This window comes from Acanthochromis polyacanthus, chromosome 9 (genome assembly GCF_021347895.1).
Source record: "Acanthochromis polyacanthus isolate Apoly-LR-REF ecotype Palm Island chromosome 9, KAUST_Apoly_ChrSc, whole genome shotgun sequence".
Taxonomy (NCBI): Eukaryota; Metazoa; Chordata; class Actinopteri; family Pomacentridae; genus Acanthochromis; species Acanthochromis polyacanthus.
Window position 1 is genome coordinate 12,940,058 of NC_067121.1, and position 22,777 is coordinate 12,962,834.

The 22,777-nt window shown below is 39.8% G+C and overlaps 1 protein-coding gene across 2 annotated transcripts in view; it reads right to left on the reverse strand.

Annotated features, from left to right (window-relative positions):
- Nucleotides 1-22,199, reverse strand: part of LOC110965364 (choline transporter-like protein 5-A) — a 55,260-nt gene extending 33,061 nt beyond the window's left edge. The window contains exons 1-10 of one of the 2 annotated variants that reach the window (XM_051953357.1): nucleotides 22,033-22,199; nucleotides 19,534-19,582; nucleotides 12,808-12,881; nucleotides 12,549-12,633; nucleotides 8,442-8,526; nucleotides 7,984-8,112; nucleotides 4,603-4,663; nucleotides 4,363-4,486; nucleotides 1,683-1,766; nucleotides 869-981 (exon numbers count right to left, since the gene is read on the reverse strand). In XM_051953357.1, coding sequence (XP_051809317.1) covers nucleotides 869-981; nucleotides 1,683-1,766; nucleotides 4,363-4,486; nucleotides 4,603-4,663; nucleotides 7,984-8,112; nucleotides 8,442-8,526; nucleotides 12,549-12,633; nucleotides 12,808-12,881; nucleotides 19,534-19,582; nucleotides 22,033-22,102 — 874 coding nt within the window. In that variant the 5' untranslated portion in view covers nucleotides 22,103-22,199. Of the gene's footprint in view, nucleotides 1-868; nucleotides 982-1,682; nucleotides 1,767-4,362; nucleotides 4,487-4,602; nucleotides 4,664-7,983; nucleotides 8,113-8,441; nucleotides 8,527-12,548; nucleotides 12,634-12,807; nucleotides 12,882-19,533; nucleotides 19,583-22,032 lie in introns of those variants that run through there. The other variant, XM_051953358.1, reaches the window with a different exon arrangement.
- Nucleotides 22,200-22,777: the final 578 nt, after the last annotated feature.

Genomic DNA, 22,777 nt, shown 5'->3' on the forward strand with positions numbered 1-22,777 from the left:
AATTCTCGAGAAAATTCTTGTTGGTACTTTAACTAATTGTACAAGACCATTTGCAGTCGTAGTATCACATAATTTTACTCTCATTGAACAGCTTTTGGACATCCAATCAAAATTTAAATCTCCCATGAAAAATATTTCAGACCCAAAAGTGCTACAGTAAGTCAACATCTCAGTTATTTGAGTCAAATATTTACAATCTGCACTTGGAGGACGATAACAGCATCCAGCCAATAGAGGTTTTGCATGCGCTAAATACAGTTGTATCCATATAACCTCAACATCGTTCCTCATCAGGTCATCTCTGATTCTCACAGGTATATGATTTTGAACATAGAAAGCCACACCACCGCCATATTTATTTCTATCCCGTCTAAAAATGTTGTATCCTTGGATATTCAGTTCATTATCATCATATGTATCATCTAATTTAGTTTCAGAAATAGCAAGTGCATTTAGACTCTGGGACTGTAAAATGTTTGCAATTTCTATTAATTTATTCTTAAGGCTATTTATATTAATATGTCCAATTTTAAAACCTTTAGCCATCATTGAGAATTTCTAAACATTGACAGCGTTGAGTAGCTATAAGTGATTTAAAGTAATGCAGTAATGAGGTGACAGAGCCAGGGGGCGAGCGACTGGGAGAGAGGCAGAAGGGGAAGACAACAGACAGAGGGAGACAGAGACACACAAGCCAAAACACACACAGAAGAAAGGAAGGAAAAGGGAGGAAAAGTGGGAAAGGACAAAAGGGCAGAAGCTGGGGCAGATCCTAACAATAAGCTGTTGAAGCTTCTCCCTACATTAGAATCATCATGTTTTATTAAAAAAAATCCTTTTAAAACAATATAAAGTCCTGAGTACCCACCATATGCCAAAAGTAGTAGGGCGGCCATGATGGTGGTCCACAACAGTAACCCAGCTGTGAACCTCAGTAGCAGGATGAAGACCAGACTAACAGCCAAAGATATTAGTAGACCTCTGCCACAGTGCACAGAAAAGTACAGTAAAAAAGTACACAAATATCAAGATTTAACAAAAAAAACAAAAAAAGGACAATTAACTTTGCTGAAGTAAATTCTACGGGTTTATAAATGCTAAAACATAGCGTTCTTACGATGACATGCCCATCACTTTGGGACAGGGTAAATCTGGACTCATCAGATCAATCAATCAATCAGGCCTTTATTGTCATTGCACACTTTCATATACAATGAAATTTCATTTGAGCCGCACATGGTCGACCACATTTGTTCCTTGAAGATGATGGTTCACCGCTATCCTTCCAGATTTTAATGATGCATTGTATGATTCTTAACCTGATTTTAGCAGTTTCAGAAATCCCCTTAGTTGTTTTCTTTGCTTGATGCACGCCAATAATTTGACCCGTCTGAGACAGATTAGCATTCTTTCCATGACCACAGGATTTGTCTTCTGATATGGTTGTTTATGAAAAGAAGCTCCTTACTGCATCAGCTAGGGTTAAATAAATTGTTGCCAGCTTTAACATATTCATCACTGCAGTAATTATCCAATGGAAGGCCCTTACCTATTTGATTAGCTAAATCCAGGTGGCGACTTTTTTTTTTTTTTGGCCTGGCTGTGTAACTCTAACACAAAATTAGATGTTGCAGTTTTACACATATGTTAATCACCTATGTGTGTGTTGTCTGTGTAATTACATGAGTATCCATGCCCATGACTTGGCATAATCTTCCACTATGTTCATGACCAGCTCCTTAGTGTCCACTAGTCCTGTTATACCCCTGAAAATTGGAAGAGAGATGTATTGGGACACGAACAAAGGTGGACAGTCTACCACAAATTAAAAGATTCATGGACCCATCAGCATTACTTCATTAAAGACAAATATATTAAAAGTGCCACATCATGAGAATGTGTTTGTATTGAATTTTGTCTGTTTGAAAAACTTAGAATAAAATGAAAGTTGTGATTAAATTAAGTAGCGACTAATGCATTTTTTTTAGCCCTCCCTCAACTAGACATGGTCTGGGCTTTACATGCTAGAAGTAATTTCATCCACTTTCTACAAGCTAAGTAACCAATGATCATCAAGCTCAATATCTGCATAATCCTTCTCCATGGCTGCCCTCTTCTTCAGTGGGGAGACATTCTGATTTTACCAGCTGCCTTATGTTCCCCCAAGTTTATCCAAAGTTGTTTATCCACTGGACTTTAAGAAAGTTCCTTGAAGACGTTTCACCTCTCATCCAAGAGGCTTCTTCAGTTCAACAAACACCAGATCCCTGTCTTTTTTTAAGCCAAATAACACCCTCAGGCAAAGACTGGTCCACCCAAAAGACCCCACACCACACAGCCAGAAGAGCAACTTGGTGTATGCAGTTAAATGCAACAAGGAATGATCAGATCTCTACACAGGGAAACCAAACAGCCACTTAACAAGCGCATGGCTCAACATAGGAGAACCAGTTCCTCAGGACAGGATTCGGCAGTCTTCCTTCACCTTTAGGAAGAAAGGCACTCGTTTCAGGACACCAATGTTCAGATTTTGGACAGAGAGGACAGATGGTTTGAGAGAGGAGTGAAAGAAGCCATCCATGTCAAAGTAGAGAAGCCATCTCTAAACAGGGGGTGGTCTGTGACATCATCTTTCGCTGATTTACAATCAGGTCCTTTTAAAACTCCCCAAGAGAACTGCTCAGCAGACTCATGCTAATGACCACCATTATCACACGAGGGCTCAGTGACATCTGTGCATTTCAACGACCCCCACCGATACTCACAACGACCATCGTTGAGTAGTCAGACGAGTCTTGGTATTGGTCGTTGGAATAATAGCCCTGAAAACACACCACACAGAGGTTTAAAAGCTGAGGCAACACCAACCACCACCAGAACTGAAGAAGCCTTTTGGATGAGAGGTGAAACGTCTTCAAGGAACTTTCTTAAAGTCCAATGGATTGATTTTAACAACTTTGGATAACCATGACCTGTATGAATGAGAACCTACACAGATTTCCCCCGAGTTTATTTTCTAGAGCTGCTTCTGCTAAAGTTAAAATGTCTCAGCCATAGATAAAGTACACCAAATGTTGGCAGCAAGAACAAACTTCATGAGTCTTCATGCACTCCAAGGATTCATGCACACATTAACCAGCTGTCACTTTCGAGCCACTCCCAAGCTGTTATATCAGAGTTGTGAACAAGTAATTGCCCCCCTGAACCTAATAGCTGGCAGCAACAACTGCCACATTATATGGTTTTTGATCATGAGCTGCAAGACTTAACTTTGAGTCCGTCACTCCAAAACCTTAATTTTGTTGTTATTGAGCCATTCAGAGGAGGACTTGCTTGTGTGCTCTGCATCACTGTCATGCTATGATGGCCCTGCTCAGTAAACTGTTTGGGCACATTGGTTGTCTACATGTTATGGATTGCTTCCTCAGGTTGCTAAACTGCTGTCGATATAGTAGGCAGTCCTACTTGCTTGGTGCACTTTGGCCCAGCACCTTCAGGCTACAAAAGGCCTAACCCCTTAGCTCTCTCTCCACTCTGCTTGTGGCTGCAGCAAGCAGAGTGGACATTGTCATTTGGTTTGTGGTGCTACACCAGACAATATTATTATTAGTAGTAGTATTTAATAAAACAGACACTTTTGTTGACAATACCTGTGTCTTCTCCCATTTTTATCATAGCCTTTTTGCTGGATTATGACAAAAACCCATATAAACCCATTTGGGCTTGAGTTTTAGACACTGCTAGGAAGGTTCACCACTCTTCTATATTTTCTCCATTTGTGAATAATGGCTCTTACTGTGGTTTGCTGGAGTCCCAGAGCAAAGCAATGGCTTTGTAACCCTTTCCAGACGATTGATGTCTATTACTTTGTTTCGTATCTGTTCATGAAACTCTTTAGAGCATGGAATTGTGTGCTGCTTTTTGAGATCCTTTAGCCTTCTTCACAATGTCAGACAGGTTCTATTTCAATGAAATTTAGATTCAACAAGCCTGCCAGTAAACATACATGAATGTGACTGGTGAAGTTTAATCCAATTGCCAAACAAGTTTGAACATTTAGTCAACTGACAGCTAAATTACTTTTTTCAGCATTTACAGCATTTTCCCTTCAAGAAAATGAAATGATCCTTTAAAAAGAGCATTTTGCATTTTCTTGGGTAAGCTTTGTCTTACATTAAAATTTGATTGATTATCTGAAACATGTATGTGTGACAAATATGCAAAAATAGAAGACATCTGTAAGGGCGAAAACTTTTTCACAGCAATGTAAAGTGCAGTGAGTTTGCTACCGCTGTTAAGTAACCTTTGGCATAAAACAAAGACAGAAATTCCAAAAGTATGTAAGAGAAGAAGTTCTGGTACTTAGCAGCATGTTGGAGTTCAGTAACACTGCGTGGCATTTCCAGAGCATCTTTAAACCTGGTTCTGTTTGCTACCGTCACAGTCCCATTCAAAGTGATGAAGGCTGGTAGACATCTCCGGAGAACTGACATACATGTGCATACATTGACAGATTCTTAGAATGTTCAATTTGAAAGCATTATATTTGAAAAAATGTTAAGGTAAGACTGAGCTAACATTTTAGGGGAATTAGATGCTTACATGGTCTACTTGGTACAATCATGGAGGGACAATCCTCATCTCGCAGAACCTGAGATGCTGGCTGGAAGAAAAAGGAGAGACAGAAGAGTTAGGTTAAAGTTTGATTTATACTGTTAATTTGAATCTAAGCAGAGCAGAAGCCATAGCCTTACAATTGTTATAGGCACTGGTGTGTCTTTACTGTTCTTTAACTGCAAAATGCAAAAGTGTTTTGCAGTTCTCCCCACATCTCTAGTATTCCAAAGTAGTTTCTCCTGCCATAGTTTTCTGGCTTGGTTATTCCTTCAGTCATCCCCTAGTGGTCAACATCAGGCCTCAGTTAATCTTTTGTTTTGTTTTGCAGCTTAGTTCCCTAAATAGTTATTTCTCCAACCCCTTCCCTTCTCCTGATAATTTTTTTCTCCCATTATCAGACACATGACCTCCTTGTTAATGATTTTCTCATTGAATTGAACCCTTTATGTATTTAATCTTGGTCTGCTATGTTTCTGTCTGTACTTGGGTCTCTGACTCCTCAAAAGCTGGTGACATGTCAGCCAAAGACTGTATTTTTAGGGACACATGCACATCCATATAAACACTGTACATGTAATTTCTGGGGCCCCAATACCAAGTTAATCTAAAAATTTTGCATTGTTTTTTAATTTTAACTTTAACTGTTTTTCTGTTCATGGTAATATTTCTGGAGATACTAAACATCCACACAACATGAAATTCTCAAAATTTTACCAAAATATTTTACAACGGTTAGTTTTGGCTCCCAAATAACAAACATGTAAACTTTAAACAAAATCTGAAATGGTGGTACAATGTGCTATTTGAAATTATACAGCCTAATACACTTGCATATGACTTGTTGATAATGCAAACACAATATCTTGTATTCCTCCAAGTTATATGCAACTTTATCATCAGTACTTTAAAGGATTTTGAGCATATTTGTGAAAAATGGACAGTTATTCAATAGATTTTTCCTTTTTCATAGACATGCCATTAATTGCCAGAAGAGCTAAAGATAAAAGTATAAAACCTCAGTGAGCCGTGATGAAGAAAATAGCACATCCTGTTGCTACATGTGATTCTGATAATCAGGTATTGTCTGGAGACATCCCTTAGTGTCCTTTTGTTGTCTGCCAGACAACTTGACGTAGCTTTTGTTACCCATTGTTCACTTACCTTTGTCATTGATTAGCACCAATTTGCACATCAACCCCTGTTCACTTCAGTGTTTACATACTGTCCCCTCCCTATCCTTTGATCGCCTGTATAAAATATTGTGTTCTGCCAGTGTACTGGCCCACCAATTGCTGAAATGCTAATAAAACACCCCACTGCAGCAAACTTTGGATGAAAAATACAAATGCATTTCTTCAAAAGAAGAAACCAAGGCTAATGCCCCAGTAGGCAATTGGAAGGGGAATAACAGGCGGTTAACCCTCTTTGTTAGCAAAATGACCAAAATCCAGAAAAAATGCAGAAATTGTTATTAACCTAACATCCTCCTTCTCCATCCCACAGCCTAACTGCAACTGTGGAATATCTAGTTACAGGTAATAGTCGGCATTTAAATTTTTACTACAAAAACATTAGCACACTTTATGCACCAAGAGCAAAAGCAATCCTTATGCACAGTGGCCTTTATCAGAATAAGGCATATTATAATACTGCAGAATTCGATAGATAAATGGTACGTATTATGTTACTGTTGCAGCTGGTAAAGTTGAGACTAATTTGAATTGCTTTACTGTTTTGTTATTTCATCTGTAATAATAATAATAATAATAATAGCATTACATTTTATGTTGTTTTTTTTAGTAATCTGAATTTGTAAAGCAAATTGTCACTCAGTTAATCAAATAAATGTTGTGAAGTTTAAATTACAGTATTTCCCTCTGACATGTACCTTAGTAGAAGTTTTAGGTAACAAAAAATTTAATTACCTATGTAACATAAAGGTAACTCAAAAGTGTACATAAGTACAGTACTTAAGCAAATTTTATTTAGCACTTAAAGCTAATCTTAACATTTAACAAGAAAGGTTGTTAAACTATGCTTGACCATAGGTTGAAGCTTGGTTAATCATTGTAGTTGCCAAGATCTATCTGAAGGGCAATGTTATTCTTGCTTCAGAAATTCTAGTGTCAGGGCATTTCAGATATAAGAATGGGGGCTTTGACAAGGGGGAGTTCTAATCTACTATTGCTAATGCCTTCAACAGTTCACTGGAATCAGATGTTTTTTTAAAACAGGGGGCTGCAGCCCATAGTCGTTTACACAATGTCAGCTGTTGGCTGTCAGAGTGGCAAGAAAATAAAGGTGGGAGGTCCCGAACAATATCAGAATAGAATACAATAGAACATGTTTAATGTCATTGCAATTTGTAATGAAACTGGTCACTCTTTTATACATAATAAATAAATTTCCCAGTTTTGTTGTATGTACTGTGAAGAAGAAGAAGCAGCAGCAGGAGGAGGAGGAGCCTTTGCTAAGGGATCCCTGTCCCCCTACTTTTAGCCACCCCATGACACTCTATAAATGTGTTTTTTCCCGCCTTACAGATGCTCGGTAATGACGGTTTGTACAGTTGTTTCCTCAGACTTGCGATTAGACCTGACTGACATCCTAGCTTCAGCTTTCTGTTTCGCCTCCACCGTCGGCAATTGCAGGCACTGATAACAATCCACAGAAAGCCTGGTGACCTGGCGATGTCTTCTGATATATTATGCGAGTGCAGAAATTCACTCGTAACAACCTGATTACACTGTAGACCTATAGTCAAAAGATTGTGGGATTTCACTGTCTAAAACTACAGAGTCAAATTCCTTGCATATGAACATTGTCAATAATACCTTTCTGATTCTAGCTGAATCATTCCTTTTCTGCCTTGACCAATATTCTCAACTAAGGCTGATGGATAGCCACAAAAGTGCTCCTATCATACCTGCTAAAGCCCCAGTGTGATCAGAAGACCTCACAGCGGCAGACAGGTCGCTGGGAAGAGGAGATGGAAGAAAAATATACTGACAACCCAGTGCCAATTAGGGAACATGGCTCTCTGGATCTACTGATCATAACTGATACTGTGGTTAATCTAGCTTTCGTGGTTACTTTGTGCCTGGGTCAAATACATTGATTTTGTTTTACTGAAACCTGTTTGCAGCAGGAAAAATATGTCACCTGCATGATATCATCCTTATATCATTATGTTCAGCTACATTTTGAGATTTCTCAATTAAAATTTGAAACTTGATGCACTTAGATGTGTTACACAATTGTAATACAATATTGTGTTACTTTTCTGTGTGGCAGCCTACACATTACTCCTTTTATTTAATCCCAGATTACCACATCAGTATTCATTATGTGTTATTGTAGTGATACCTTGTTGGGGTCATTGAAACCCGGCTTACAGAATTGTCTGTAATATTCCCAGTAACTTTTGCTGAGTTTGTTTTGGAGCTGCATCTCAGTGTAGGTTGCAAACTTGTCTGGGCACTGTGACACGCACATCTGGAAAAACATAAAAACAGACAATATGTTTGTTAATTACTTATATTAAAATATTTGCTGCTATTATAGACATCTAGATCACACTGACACGTTTTTAATGCCAAGCCAAATCACATTCAGCTACTAAATCAAGCTGCTATTAGTCATAAGTACTTTATACTGGCCACAGTTTTTTGAGCACTGAACAGTTTGTTACATTCTGTTTGTATAGGTCCTGGTGCATTTGTTATGTTTCAGTAGAAAAACAACACCACAATTGTTCGGCAGTATTTGAAAGAGTAGATTAGTAATCCCTGCCCCAATATATATTTAACAGATTAATAGAATACCTGTGTTGTGGGACACTGTAGGTTGATGAGTACTGCCGGGTTGGTACATTTTAAGATGTTGAAATAGAACAGGATGGGTTTTCTCCTGAAAAAAAGTGCTCATGTTAATCTCATATTAACCTCAATTTAAAATATTATACAAGTCAGGAATCATTTTGAGGTAAAATATTGTCATAATACATTTATCCCTCAGCAGCTCTTTTTAGGTTTGTGATTTCAAACATCTTTCAGAGTCAATGCCCCAGAGCATATTGTTGGTATTCCCTAAATGCAAAATGTGAATAGGAACATGTGAACGACACAGAGAGCACTCCTTTGGAGTGTGCAGGACTCTGCTCCGGACATTCTATGACTCTGTGGTAGCGTCTGCTATCTTCTATGCAGTGGTCTACTGGGGAGCAGGGAGCACTGAAAGGGACAGAAAGAGACTGAACAGACTGGTCAGGAGGACCGGTTCTGTCCTGGACTGTTCCCTGACTCCATAGAGGAGGTGGGTGAGAGGAGGATGTTGGCAAAGCTCACATCCATCAGGGACAATCCCTCTCACCCACTGCATGACACTGTGGGGTCTCTAAGCAGCTCCTTCAGCAGCAGACTGAGACACCCACCCTGCAAGAAGGATCGCTATCGCAGGTCATTCATCCCATCTGCTGTTAGACTTTATCACATCAGCATCACTGACTGATGTTAACATAAACTGGACTCATATCATATCACCCCAAACCATAATAATTTGCACAGACATTCTTGCACTGCTACATATTTTGCACTTTTTAAACTCATTTTTTCAAGCCACTTTACATTGTATTGTATTGCAGTGTGTCAATACTGTAGTATTTCATCCTCACTTCTCAATCCTGTACATATTGTAAATATTATTATTACAATTTTTATTTTATTATTATTTTATTTCGATTCTATGTTTATTGCTGCTGTAACAATGTGAATTCCCCTGGAATGGGGAAGGACTTAACTTATCTTAAAACCGTTTTCAACCATCAGTGGAACATAGAAATCATATTAAAAACAAGATGCATTTTAAGTAATTTGCTCAGTTACTCTCATATGTTCTGAGTCATTTTGAAAGCTTATTGTTAGCAGATTTTATTTTGATCAAACCAATGGAGCCATGACCATCAAGACAAACAAGGTCAAGATAATTCACCAGTGAACTGTGAATCAAGTGAAGAAGCTAGGGGTGAAGTTCACTGCTGCATTGGTTGCATAAATGAGAAAATGAAATGCCATGTCAGACAAATGCCCTGCAACAGACTGGCGACCTGTCCAGGGTGTCCCCTGCCTTCGCCCAAGTCAGCTGGGATAGGCTCCAGCCCCCCCGCGACCCTAGTGAGGATAAAGCGGATGGATGGATGTCAGACTGCTTCTTGAGGTTTGGCAGAAGGCCACAGTGTTTGATGAGGACAACTTGCCAGTAAGCAGGTTACCAGTGTAACTGATACCGAGGTATAGTGATCTCAGGATTAACTCAGAGTTTTGATACCTCTAGCAAACACCAAGACTTACTTACAGACAGGTTTTGAGTATTAGCAACAAAATCTCAGCTTTTTAAAAATACATAAGCAAAAGTCAATTTTCAAGATTGCCAATTTGAAATGTAATAGATCATTGCATTGAATTCACCAAGCATTCAAGCCCTTGTTATATACCTTATTGCTTTGTCAATTTAATTTTAAAGGTAAATGTAGAAATGTCAAAAGGTAATGACAAAATGACAAGTATTTGTCAGTTTAAATCACAACTAAGCCAAATTCTACTATTAACAAAAGTATTCAGTCTCTTTGTCACCCCAAATTGTATGGTTGTGCATCTTGGTTGCCATAATTATCCTTGAGATAGTCTACAACCTGACTGAAGTCCATCCATCCATCCATTCTCTATATACCGCTTTATCCTCACTAGGGTTGCGGGGGGTGCTGGAGTCTATCTCAGCTGACTCGAGCGAAGGCAGGGGACACCCTGGACAGGTCGCCAGTCTGTCGCAGGGCTACATATACAGACAGACAATCACACTCACATTCACATCTACGGGCAATTTAGAGTAATCAATTAACCTCAGCATGTTTTTGGACTGTGGGAGGAAGCCGGAGTACCCGGAGAAAACCCATGCATGCACAGGGAGAACATGCAAACTCCATGCAGAAAGATCCCAGACCCAGGCCGGGATTTGAACCGGGGATCTTCTTGCTGCAAGGCAAAAGTGCTAACCACTAGTCCACTGTGCAGCCCTGACTGAAGTCCACCTGTGAGAAATTATATTAAAAGAAACGCTCCTGTTTATGTAAGGTCCTACAATTTAAAATGTATGTTGAGACACAAAACAAATTATCAAGTCCAGGGAAGTGTCCGTTGATCTCCAGTATTAAATGTTTGCAAGAAACAGATCAGGGCAAGATTAAAAAATAGTAGTGGAACTCCAAAAATTAGAACATTGTAAAAAAAAAAAAGTTCTTGTTTTTCAGAAATTAATTAAAAAATGTAAACTTTCATATATTCTATATTCATTACAAGGAAAGTGGAATATTTCAATGCTTTTTTAATGATTGTGACTTACACCTCATTAAAAAATTGGACCTAAATTACTCCAATATTTCTTGAGATTAATCTAAAAAACATAATACAGAAATGTTTAACTTGTGGAAAGTATGTTCATTTATACACTCAAGACTTGTTGGGACTCCTTTACCACAAGTTATTGTATCAATACAGTGTGGTATTGAGGCGACTAACCTGTGGCACTGCTGAGGTGTTATTAAACCCTAGGTTGCTTTGGTGACTGCCTTCAGCTTGTCTGTAATTTTAGTCTGGTGTTTCTCAAATCCCATAATATCCCACATAAGGTTTTGTGGGGTTCGGGTCAGGTGTGTTAGCTGGTTGATCAAGCACAGTAATATCATAGTCAGCAAACCATTTGGTAGTACTTTTGGGACTATGGGCAGCTGCAAAGTCTGGCTGAAAACGAAAATCAGAATCTCCATAAAGCTTGTCAGCATATTAAAGCATGAAGTGGTCTAAAATCTACTTACAAACGGTTGCAATGACTTTGGACTTTATAAAACACAGTGATCAACGACAGCAAAGGACATGGCACCATATATCATCACAGACTGTTTGAACGTCACACTGGACTTAAAATGCCTTGGATTCTGTGTCTCTCCACTCCTTCTCCAGACTCCAGGATGTTGATTTCCAAATGAAATTCGGTGCCAGATGGTCATCTCTACTACATTCCTTGACCAGATTCCCAGCAGTGTCTATAGATTGGGATTCTGCTGCATTTTCCTCATCTGATCTGTCAAGATTTCCGGGCATGAACAAAGTCATTGGGTTTACATGCTTGTCTTGACTTTCCAATATGCTACTAGATTCTAAATTCCATGCACACACTGCTTGCCACCACACAGACTCCTACCAGCCTCTTCCCAACCCCATCTGGCTGTTAAGTTTCCTAGTCTGGGTTTCTGCAGTCTTAGTTTGCTGTTCTGTCAGCTCTTGTGTCTTGTTGGTTTTTCCCTTACAACTTTCCTAGCCTTGTCTTGTTTGTGGTTTGCATTGCCCCATCTCCTAGCTCCTATGTATTCTGTAGTATATTTAGCGTTTCATGTATAGCTCTTATGTACTTAGCATTTTCCATGCTCTGTCTCCTAGCTTCTCTATCTACAGTGTTAACCCAATTTTGACTCCTGTACCCATTTTTCAGCTAGAGCAATCAATATTTTTCAATTTTCAGTCATCCTCTGGTCTCATTGTTATTGTGATTAATGACAAGTAGCACTTATTCTTGACTACCATGTGCCCTGTCCACCCCCAAATGCCACATCAGAACATCCTGCTCAGCTCTCCCACACATGCATAATATGCTGGCATATTTTTTAAAGAGAAACCTAGAGTAAGACAATCCTTCCAGCAAAGCGGGATTGTAAATCTTGCATTTAGACATGGCCCTTTTGTCACTGGTCAGTTTATTAATCCAAATATGCACAACAGAATTTAGTGTTGTGAACACCTACATGCTGTTTCAAATGCTCTGGGTTGCCACACAAACTCTGTTGTAGAGAACTGATGTGTTGTGTATGAACAATGACTTACGCATTGGAAGTTCCTTTCTGACCACAGAACTGGCCATAACTATCTGTTGGATGAATCACTTTCCTGGGGTCCCCATGCAACCAGGCTGAGCAGACAGACAGGTAGGGAGGCAAATAAACAGAAATCAAATAGTACATTTTCCGTTTTCTGTGGTGAACGAATAATGACTTTCACTTGTTTCAAACTATAGAAATAATATTTGTGTGTGCGTGCGTGTGTGCATGTGTGCATGTGTGCATGTGTGCGTACACAGACTCACCCACTATCCCAAGGGCAACATATGAGACAATGACAAGGGTGAAGATCAAACAATGTAAGATATCGGTGCAGCTTCTAAAGAGACAGATAAGAAACAAGTCACAGATGTTATAAAAACGTAAGCACTTGTCTTTTGGCTCCTTCATTACTATTCTGTCTTGTTGTGAGTTGTTTATAGCATATTGTATGGATACAGATTAGTGCTGTAGTGCTGTAGTGCTTGATCACATGAAATTGTCCCTACTTTTCAATGAATGGAGGATCAATTCAATGGAGGATAAATTGAACCTGGTTATGTCAACATAAAATCATAACAACAGCCTCGAAGGGGAACAGCGTGCACATGCCCATATCCAAATGATATCTGAAAACAGACCGATATCATTGGTGGTCCCATTCTTCACTCCTCACGAGCATCAATGAGTCTTGTGATGAGCTCAGGAACACCTCACAAGAGCTGCAGTTTTGGAGATGCTCTGACCCAGTCGTCTAACCATCACAATTTGGCCCTTGTCAAAATCATTCAAATCCTTACGCTTGCCTATTTTTCTGCTTCTAACACATAAACTATGAGGACAATATGTCCACTTGCTCCTGTCGTGGTTTCACTTAGACATCGAGGATGTAAAGATGTTGAAGAAAACGTCCGTTGACACTGAATTGCTTGATAATATAATTTATTATAAAGAAGACAGCATCTGATCAGGCACCATGGTCTGCCTGATGGAGAGTTTCACAGCCAATATGAAATCCCATAGAACAAAGAAGTCAGGTCGGTCTTACAGCCTTTGGTGACATATGAGGACATTATATTCGATCAGTCCAAAGGCTCTGTGGGTCCCATCCATCATTATCTGAACATTGGAGCCCCTGCATAAACATGGCATAGGGTTTCTTGAACAGAAAAACACATTCCATTCTACTAACGTACTAACACGTCTCAAGTACCATTATGATAAGCAACTCATATCAGATCAGATACGACACTCCCTAATACATCCAGTCCACTAACAGGTGCCATAATGAAGAGATAATCAGTGTTATTCACTTAACCTGGCAGTGGTCATAATGTTATCCATGATCAGTATATATAAGCAGTAACAATCCAAAGTATGAACACACCTTCTTGGTGTTAAATGGTTTTCATTTATGAGAATTATTTTCTACATTGTAGATTAATACTGAAGACATTAAAACTATGAAACAACACATATGGAATTATGGTGTAAACAAATTAATCGGGCTGGACCTAAATATCTGAATATCCGTTCGTGACGGTGGTATCCGGATATTAATTTTGACATCCGAATATTCGCTCCCACCCTCCCGTCGGACAATGTCGCGTGAACATTATTCGTCTTGCCGACGTGTCCTGCCTTCGGCCGTTACTATAGGAACCCTTCCTAAAACACCCCTCCCCCCCCCACACACACACACACTACTCACAATAAGTAAAGGATATTGTTATTTACATGAGTGCTTTTCCGATTTGGTCTGAGCTTTAATGAAATAAGTAATAGTTCCTTTTCATCTTGTCAGGCCTGGATAGGGCTCATAGGGCTCCTCCTTTCCCCTCTCTTCTGTTTTCCTTTTTAGGTGTGGCGGCAGGTAATCAGCAGAAGTGTGTGCAGGTGGACCAGAGCCAGTCAGGATTCTACTCCTCTACAACATAAACAGACGTCACTCACCACTTGATGCCGGATCGTTGAATGATACTATCCAGTCTTTGACTTATGCTGTCCAGCTGCCGTTTCCTGAAGAACTTCTGTAATCTGTGTTTTCTGTTTCCCCTAGTCTGGACTGCCACCTGCTCGAGTACAATCCGTTCCTGGCCTCCTGGACCTCACAACTCGCCAATCCGGCATTCTCAACTCCCAGACCGAGTTTCCTTCCCGGTCGATCACCTGGTTTATCTACCTCTGTCCTCCACCACCCCTGACGACTTTCCTCCCTTGCACACCTGCCATCACAGCCTCCATCAGCCACAAGCCTCAGCCTTCTCCAAACCATTCCACCCTCGTGGATATTCCCCTTTCCCACCAGCCTTTCCCTGCCTCATGCCTTCAGTTAAGTCTCAGGCTGTGCATGTTCAGACTAGTGCAATCTTGTATTATAGTTTCTGGAAATATTGTTCGAGGTTCTCTGTCGAGTGTCATCACTCTTTAGTATTTTGCCTGGTACACCAGCTCCACTTATAGTTCATTTTTCTGGTTCAGGTAGTGTAGTTATCCCAGGAGTTCACCAGTTGTTTTTCTGTATTTCTCAGTGACTGTAGTCACTCTTTAGTAATTTGCCTGGTTCGCCAGCTTTGTTTATAGTTTCATTTTTTTCTAGCTCAGGTTAGTATAATAATCCCAGTAGTCAGAGGTGGGTAATAACGAGTTACATCTACTCCGTTACAAGACGGCCGAATATTCGCATATTTGGGTCCAGCCCGAGTTGTAATGTTGTTTTCTATCTACTGAGCCTGTGTCATTTGGAGGGAAGTGAAATACAGTATATCTTGTCACTGGAAGTAGTTTGCACTGTTCCAACATAAAAACATTACCTTACTACAGGTATTTGAAAACTGCGATTTGGAAATTTCTGTTTCTTGTGCCTTGCCATTCTGGGAAGATGTTTGTTTTTTTGCTATTTTTTCATTTTACAATTTGGAAATACCAGAATTTGCACATTATTTTACATGTTTGTCTGTCTATCACAACATTTCTAAAAGATAAATCAGACATTACAATCACACAGCTAATTAGTACTTGTGTAATCTTTTCACCAAATACGTTTTTACTCTTACTTGAGTGATTTTTTGGATGACTACTTTTTACTTCTACTTGAGTGATATCATTTTGAAGTAATGTTACTCTTACTTGAGTACAAGTTTTGGCTACTCTATCCACCTGCCAGTAGTTCACAGGTTGGTTTTCTGTGTATTTCGATGAGTGTAGTCACTTTATCGGTGTCGTGTATTTGATTTCGAGTCTTGTTCCTGTTACAGTATCTGTATCTTGTACTTACAATTACTTAGAGTTTAATTTCGCTGTCCTGCCCAAGTTTGACCTGCTGTGGTTAGTTCCTTGTTTCATAATATCTCTTGTAAAGTTTGCCAGCCTCTAGAGGCACTGAGTTACTTGTACTTGTAAGTCGAGCTGTGACAATTCTGGCACCATGTGGTGGAGCATAATCATCCATGAACAGAAAGTTGGGGGTATGCTGGTGGAATTGGGGGATGATGGTGGGTTCTATGATGTCTCTGAGGTAAGAACATGCAGTGACTGAGCCATCTACAATCACCAAATCTGTTTTGTGCTGACTGGTGATGCCTACCCAGACTGTTGCACCTCCTCCACCAAAGCCAACCCTGGGGACCATGTTGGTCTCGCCATAGCACTCATCTTGCCTTCTCCAGCAACGCTGATGGCCATCATTTCTGTGCAAGGTGACCCGACATTCATCGGTGAACAGGACAGTGGACCACTGCTGCATTGTCTAGGTCACATGGTCTTGTGCCCACTGCAAACAGTCATGGCGGTGTCTTGGTGTCAGTGGAGTCGCCTGCAACAGTCGTCTGGCATTCAAGTCAAAGCGGTGGAGTCAGTTGCGAATGGTTTGTCTGGAAACCCTAGTACCACTCACTTCTCATAAACAGGCCTGCAGCTGTGTGGCAGTTGTATAACGGTGTCTGAGTGCATAGGTCCTTAGGTACTGGTCATCATTGCGGCCCATCACTTGTGGGGCTCCACTCCTGGGTGTGTCACCAACACTGCCAGTAGTTCTGTGTCTTGCTGTAAGTCTGCTGATGACACTTTGAGACACACCAAGTTTATGAGCAACATCTGACTGCCTGCTACTGACCTGAAGGCGCTATGGCCAAGTGTGCGCTCATCCGTTAAGTGACGTTGTGTGTTCATGGCTGCTTGAATGATGAACTGGGAATGACTTAGTGACAATACCAGCTTTTTATACCACCAGAATGTTGAAATTGATGCCACATTGAAAAGGATTGTCTTTTTGTATTTTTTGGTATTGGCCCCAGTATGTAAGGCGCACTGTACACAGTGAGACCATTACGTGGAAAACACAAAATGAGCACCCTAATTCAATTGCCTCCCTATCCTCAAAATCACTGAAGCGAAACAAACACCTTATGTATGAAATCCACTGAGGACCTCACAATACCCCCAACTTATTGTAAGTAGTGTGTGTGTGTGTGTATATATATATATATATATACACACACACACACACACACACACACACACACACAGGGGTTCTTTTTAAATCAAAACTCAAAACCTTCTTGTTCAAAATGGTCTTACATGGACCCGCTATTTCCTATGTAGGTTGTTTCTGCTTTGTCGGGGGTGGATGATCAGGAGGAGCTTCAGGTCTAGACTCCAGTAAGCCCCTTTTCTTCATGTTGTCCTCTGGCTCTGGTGCATTGTTGTAAAGTACTGTGCCTGAGTCATAAAACACCCTCAGTTTAGCTGAGTAGAGCATCTGTAAACACATCCCTTTCTTTAAGCACTTTTGTGTACAAAGAGTAAGCCTGTCTCTTTACCAGTACAGTCTTGGTCGACATTATTGACACCCCTGGAATTTTTACAGAAAATACACCATTTCTCCCAGAAATTGTTGCAATTACAAATGTTTTTGGTATACATGTGTTTATTTCTTTCATGTGCATTGGAAAAATACAAAAAAGCAGAAGAAAAAGGCCAAAACTGACCTAATTTTACACAAAACTCAAAAAATTAGCCGGACAAAATTATTGGCACCCTTTTAAAACTGTAGGTAAAATCTTTTTATTTCAAGCATGTGATGCAAGTTTAAACTCACCTGTGGCAAGTAACAGGTGCTGGCAACATAGAAATCACACCTGAAGGCAGTTAGAATGTATAAAAGTTGACTAAACCTTTGTTTTGTGTGCCTATGTGTGTCACACCAAGAATGGAGAAGAGAAAGAAGAGCTGAGAAGTATCTGAGGACTTGACAGATGAGACTAAGGTAGAGCATTTTGGAAAAGCATGTCATTTTACTGTTTACAGAAAACAGAATGCGGCCTACAAAGAAAAGAACACAGTACCTACAGTAAATCATGGTGGAGGTTCAAAAATATTTTGGGGTTGTTTTGCTGCCGCGAGCACTGGGTGTTTTGACAGTGTGCAAGGAATCATGAAATCTGGAGACTATCAAAATATTTTGGGCCGCAATGTAGGGCCTAGTGTCAGAAAGCTGGGTCTGCGTCAGAGGTCATGGGTGTTTCAGCAGGACAATGACCCCAAACATACCTCAAATAGCACCAAGAAATGGTTGGAGACAAAGCGCTGGAGAGTTCTGAAGTGGCCAGCAATGAGTCTGGATCTAAATTCCATTGAATACCTATGGAGAAATCTGAAAATCACTGTTGCAAGAAAGCACCCTTCAAATCTGAGAGACCTGAAGCAGTTTGCAAAAGAAGAGAGGTCCAAAATTCCATTTGAGAGGTGTTAGAAGCTTGGTGATGGTTATAGGAAGCGATTAGTTTCAGTTATTTCTTCCAAAGGGTGTGCAACCAAATGAGTTGAGGGTGCCAATAATTTTGTCTGGCCCATTTTTTGAGTCTTGTGTAAAATTCTGGCAATTTTGGCTTTTTTCTTCTGCTTTTTTGTGTTTTTCCAATGCACATGAAGGAAATAAACACGTGTATACCAGAAACATTTGTAATTGCAACAATTTCTGAGAGAAATGGTGTATTTTCTGGAAAAATTCTAGGAGTGCCAATAATGTCAACCAGGTCTGTAGTTTGATCGGACAAATCTGCTCAAAAAACACTTGTTTTCCCTTGTAATATACCTCCTTCTTTTTCCATGTCGAGCAAAGCACCACCTCTTTAGTTTTATACTCCAAGAAATGAATGATGATGGATCTCTGGTTGGAGCCTTGCGGGGGTTTTGTCGGTCGGGAGTGGTGACAGCAGTGTATACCAAACGAAGTGTCAGGGAGGGGCAAGTCTGATGTAGTGAAGTTTTCCAGAAATGCTTGCATGCTGTCCGCTTCGGTTTGTGAAAACGGATGTTGTTTCTTTTTGAATGCACTTCCATGTCAGTTAGCCAGACTTGAAATATGTCTTAAACGTCCAGTGAGTGTGAAATCACCTCCCTGGCTTTGGTGCAAAACTCCTCCTCTTCAGCCACTCTCTGCTCAGTCTCCTCAATTCTAGTTGTTAGTTCTTTTAGGTAAGTTGCCATGGCGTTTAGCTTCTGATTTATATCAGTAAGGTCTTTCTTTATGTCCTTCTGTGCTGCCTGTATCTCTGAGACAATGCTAGCTTGCATCATTTCTATAGCGTCGCACTCCACTAACTTGCTAGCGCTGTCGCTCATGTCTTCACTTTCATTCGACGAATTGTTGTTTTTGTTCGATTTGTTCGGTGATTTTCCTTTAGTCTTCCTTCTATTTCCTCCTTTCATGCTATGTAGTAACTTTTCAGTCATATAAACTTATGTTTTTTGGGGGAAAGTAAGGGCTGTGTGGAACTCAAAAGTTCTGCTGCTACCTGTCTCTGAGACATGCCGGAAGTCTAATTTTACAGTTTTTATTTATTTTCTTGGTTCTAAACTTTACAAAAACATCCTGGAAATAACAGTGATTACACACTTTGAAAAAATAGCTTGCTTAGTGTGGACAAAATATTTAGGACAGAAAATATTAACTAAAACAAATCTATGCAAAGGAGGAAGCACAATGTTACCTTCTGCTGACAGGACCACTGAAGGAAGGGTCAAACTTGTATGGTTCTCCTGGAAAAAATGAAAGAAGCATCATTAAAATGTTTTAATGAAGTTCACCAAATCAAATTAGATGAACAGAAGACAAGCGTAAAGTAGTTAAGGGGACTGAGGTTTGAAGCAGATGGCTTGTCATAGTCGACTGCACAGTCAAGAACAGATAATCTGAAGTTCAAATACTGTCTATATGAGAAAAAAATCTAACGGACCATTATGAGCAGCTAAAAGCAATTGAAAGTATGTGTCTTGAGACATTTCTTGAAAATATTAATGGAGGACGAACATTTAATTAAAAGCGTAAGGCTGTACTAAAGCTTTGGGGCTTCTACTGCAAAAACCCAACCTCCCTCACCCATCAGCCTCATATGTGGAAAAAACAGCTGGTCTGATGGTCTCAGAGGCATTGAGGTGGAGTAGGGGAAAAGAAGTTACGAAAAAAGGATAAAGAAATTATCTCATTTTGACACACAGAAAATAAAGAAAGTAAGCAAAACCCAAGGCACACAGAGGATGACCAGTTTCAGCACTGCACTCCAGAGAGGTTATGGTTCCTCAAGAGGCTAACCTGGAATCACCAGACAGGGATCCACACCAGCCAACACATGCATTCTAACATATCACCCCTCAGCCCTCAAAACAGATCACCAGGTGTGCCTAGTTCAGGTGATGGAGGTGGTGTGGTCATCCTTGCTGAAATAAGCAGACCTCCCCTACTGGATGCCTGCAGAGACTGTTAGTTACCTGTATGCAAATGTATTTATTTTTGTGTGTTTGGCTTAAAGTTGTACTTCAAAGTACTTTTTGGACAGTTTTTTATAATAGTAATAGACATAATAATGCAAAAATATTTATATAGCTCTTTTCAAGACACTCAAATAATAATAAATGTTCTTTGGGAAACACGTTGGGAAAGGGCAGCAGTTTATGCAGATGAAGTGGTGTCTATCATAATGACTGTTTCAAAAGTGGGTGAGAAAGTTCTAATGAGTGATTGTGTGGAAGGCTGCACTAAGGTGAAGAGGATGAGAATGTTTAAGTTACTGGCATCAGAGGAGAGAGGCTGTGTGGTGTGAGTGGAAACCGGATTGGAAAAATGGATACAGGTTATTGGCAATGAGGTGAGCTTTGAGTTGTGAAGCAACAAAGCAAGCTTGTTAAAACCTAGTCTGATTGCAACTGCATTGTTGTGGAGACATATCTAACAATATGCTTTGCAAATTAGTTTGATATAAACATAATAGAAGACAGGATAGCAAGCACACACATATGCACACAGATTGGTTGCAAGCTGTCTTCTTATTAACAGAACTACTACAAGACAGTCTGAGTGAGAAGCATCCTTGTTGAAATAAGCATACCTAAGGTCAGCTGATGGCATTAGTGAACAGTAATGCTTAGCTAATCTTTATCCTACTGCTGACCTTAATAGCCACTCTGCTCAGTGCACAGCACCACTCTCTTGTGCTGTCATTTGCGATTTCTATATTACTTATTAGCCATTCTGTGAGCTAAGACCAAAAAGCTGCACACCTTCAAGTGAAGAACAGATTGCATCATCCTCAATCACTGTTGTCTACAATAGAAATTAAAGCAATAAAGACTAAAACAACTTTTACAAAAAGCCACACAGTTTTAGTTTTATAGTTACATGTGACATTTTCAACATGTACAGCAGACACGGGACTGTGTTCACACAGCCAGAGGGAACCATGATCACTCTGTCAAATGTCTTACTCAGCATCTACACTTGGCCAAGACATGTATTTTTAATCCCCAAATGAAATAGGGCACATGTTGATTGCATCCACAAACACCAAATTACTAGAAAGGACAGATCTGCTCCAGGAGTGTCTTGGTTTAGCCGACTTGGAAGAGTTAGCTTGCTGCTAACCTGATGTGTTAGGCATGTTACTCTGTAAAACCAGCCCCTTCACATAACAAAAATGTTTATTTAGATATGAAACAATAATGCCAGAAAAAACAGAACAAGAAACAAATTAAAAAGAGGACAAATACTCAGTTTTGTATAGAAATTCAAATTCAAATGGTAAAGACAACAACGAGAAACATTGCATTAGCAAGAGAAAGGATCCACAGTTACAAGTCACACACTAACCAAGATTCTTTATGGTTGCTGATGTTTATTTTATTTTATGACTTTAAGTGGTTGATTTAATGAATTCAAATAGATAATGAAATAAAATCAATATATAAAAATAGCGCAAGATTTCAAACCATATTACTGGTTTATGTTTTGGTTAAAATCAATTAATCAGCTATTCCGGATTATAATATCCTCCTCTTGGCTTCATAAAAGGTACTAATTATGATCATAGACTATTGTACATAATATACTTACATTTTATTGTGAACTGACATAAAATAATCCTGTCCTGTACTTGAAAAGCTGTTAATTCTGTGAAATGTCCACTAAACGATGTCCAAACTCGTTCCATATTTACCGTATACTCCAGGGGTTGTCTCGCTCTGAACAGTCGCTGAGCTGCTTGGTGTGTAGCGGTGAGGCGCCATGTGGCCCGGGCTGACGGTGGAAATAAAACGAGTAAAAAAGGCAGCTACCTGTAGCTGTTCATCAGCGCCTCTCCTTCCTCTCACCCCCTGCCCTCGCGGTCCAGTGCCCCTGCGCACCGAACCCCATCCCCCCCACGTTCTCTTCAACGCTGTCAGACTCTAATTCACTGATTAATGGTGGCCATGCTAAACCTTCAATGAAAGTAAAATGCTTTTACTGATGGGAGAAAATATTGACGCAATATTGCGAAAGTACAAAACACTGCTGCTTTTAGTCCACATACTATCACAATCAGTTCAGCTGAAGCTCGTCTACCGTTGCAACACTGCCATCTGCAGGTGAGACAGCAGTAATACAATCCGTATGTTCATCCTCTCTGGCAGGCTGGTGACTGCAGATGTATGAGTGCCACATTTTCCATACACAGTAGATGTAGGTAACTTATTCCCAAACCTGAAATATTTATTTGCCAATTCTGCATTCATAAACTGTAGGCATGGAACAGATTTAATTTAATCTCATGAAGAGCCACTATTTTTAAATGGGATGTTTTTTAATTGATTGAAATGTCCAGAAAATTAAGACTTATTACCAAATGTGTGACATTTACAATTACAATACATTTCCCCACTAAGGCTAATGTTATACTATGTGCAAAGTATGCAAGGGACCCT